A 1,867-nucleotide genomic window follows, 5' to 3' on the forward strand; every position below is an offset into this window, starting at 1 on the left:
GGTGAGTCACCCAGCTCAACTCCAGGGAGCGCAGGAGTCTAACTTAGAGTTGGGGGGCCTCAGACGAATAATTAGTAAGAAAACCCATCTGAGCATTATCCCTTCCCTTGTGTGTGTGTGTGTGTGTGTGTGTGTGTGTGTGTGTGAGAGAGAGAGAGAGAGAGAGAGAGAGAGAGAGAGAGAGAGAGAGAGAGAGAAACCTCATCAGTCTCCAACTGGAGATACAAGGACAGTAAATTGCAAGCATTTGGCAACTGGTATTGAGTTGTGGGATTTTATAATGTAATATTTGCATATAGAAGAACTAATACATGAAGGAGCTAGAAAAGAACCCAAGGAGCTGAAGGGGTTTACAGCCCCATAGGACGAACAACAGTATGAACTAACCAGTACCCTCAGAGCTCCCAGGGACTGAACCACCAACCAAAAAGTACACATGGTGGCTCTCATGGCTCCAGCTGCATATGTAGCAGAGGATGGCCTAGTTGGTTATCAATGGGAGGAGAGGCCCTTGGCCCTGTGAAGATTCTATGCCCCAGTGTAGGGGAATGGCAGGGCCAGGAAGCAGGAGAGAGTGGGTTGGTGAGCAGGGGGAGGGGAGAGGAAACAGGGTTTTTTTCAGAGGGGAAACTCGGAAAGGGGATATCATTTGAAATGTAAATAAAGAAAATATTAATAAAAAAAGAAAAAAGGAAGAACTGATACTGATAAGTCAGAGGTGAACTTACTTTTTACACTAAATATGGCCAGGGAAGAAATCCCCCCTATTTAATAAAGTGCACTCTCACTGAAGCAGCATGCTGTACACTGCCCCAGGACATTTTACAGACTCCTGCTCTAGTCACCCTCTATATGTGCCTGAGGAGCTGGAAGAGAAGGATGCCTTGGGAGTGAGGAGGGCAGCCCTGAGACGTCTGCAGGCTGAGCTGGGCATCCCCCAGGACCAGGTACCCACTCACTCCACTATGGGGCTCACTGAACCTTTTCATGTGCTCAGGGATCTGTGTAATAGGTATAGTGTCACATGATGGTGCTGTCAAGTTTCATCCATCAAAACGCTGACTCGGGGAGTGGCTGCTGGGCTAACAGGGCTTCTGTCTTGCATAGGCAACAGCTTTCCTGTGGAAGTGCCTAACCCTGGTCCACAGGACAGGCTGTGAAACAAGTTTTGTTTTGTGTTTTAATCTAGATTTTTGGTTTATCTGTTACCAAATTAATACTGTATCAACTTTGACACAGATTTCCATAAAGGACATCATTTTTATGACCCGAATCTACCACAAGAGTCCTTCTGATGACATCTGGGGAGACCATGAGATTGGCTACCTTCTGTTGGTGAGGAAAGACCTTACGCTAAATCCAGACACCAGGGAAGTGAGACACTGCTGCTATATGAGCCAGGAGGACGTGCAGCAGCTACTGGACAGGGAGACCCGTGGAGAAGAAAAGATCACCCCCTGGTTCAGAACCATTGTAGAAGGCTTCCTGTTCCGTTGGTGGCCTCATTTAGAGGATGTGTCTCCATTTGTGGAGCCTGAGAAGATATATGGCCTGTGAGTCATGAGAGTAACTAATTTTCAGTCTGTCCAATGTCCAAAAAATGTCATCAGTCTAAGTCCAAGAACACAAAATGTGATACCAACAAACAGAAAAACAATCAACACACAGACAGCTCCACCCTGCCACGGATAGGCATCCAGGCCCAAGAACACAGAGAAAGACAACCAACACAACAAAACAAACCAGTTGCCTCTGCCCATACGGCAGGAGCAAGATAAACCAGGTTAAAGCAAGGCTTGGCTCCTGCCAATACTGTCTTGCTGATTCCAGAAGGAGCAGAGCCTTCCTGGCTCCCTGGGGGGTGGGG

General features: G+C 47.4%; 1 protein-coding gene across 1 annotated transcript; it reads left to right on the forward strand.

The window, feature by feature from the left end:
- Window positions 1-797: 797 nt before the first annotated feature.
- On the forward strand, window positions 798-1,590 carry LOC116082593 (isopentenyl-diphosphate delta-isomerase 2-like). Its single transcript, XM_031359484.1, has 2 exons — window positions 798-947; window positions 1,240-1,590. The coding sequence occupies exons 1-2, from the start codon at window positions 798-800 to the stop codon at window positions 1,555-1,557; spliced, it is 468 nt and encodes a 155-aa protein (XP_031215344.1). The 3' UTR covers window positions 1,558-1,590.
- The last annotated feature ends 277 nt before the right edge of the window (window positions 1,591-1,867 follow it).

Source organism: Mastomys coucha, unplaced genomic scaffold, assembly GCF_008632895.1.
Source record: "Mastomys coucha isolate ucsf_1 unplaced genomic scaffold, UCSF_Mcou_1 pScaffold7, whole genome shotgun sequence".
Lineage (NCBI taxonomy): Eukaryota > Metazoa > Chordata > Mammalia > Rodentia > Muridae > Mastomys > Mastomys coucha.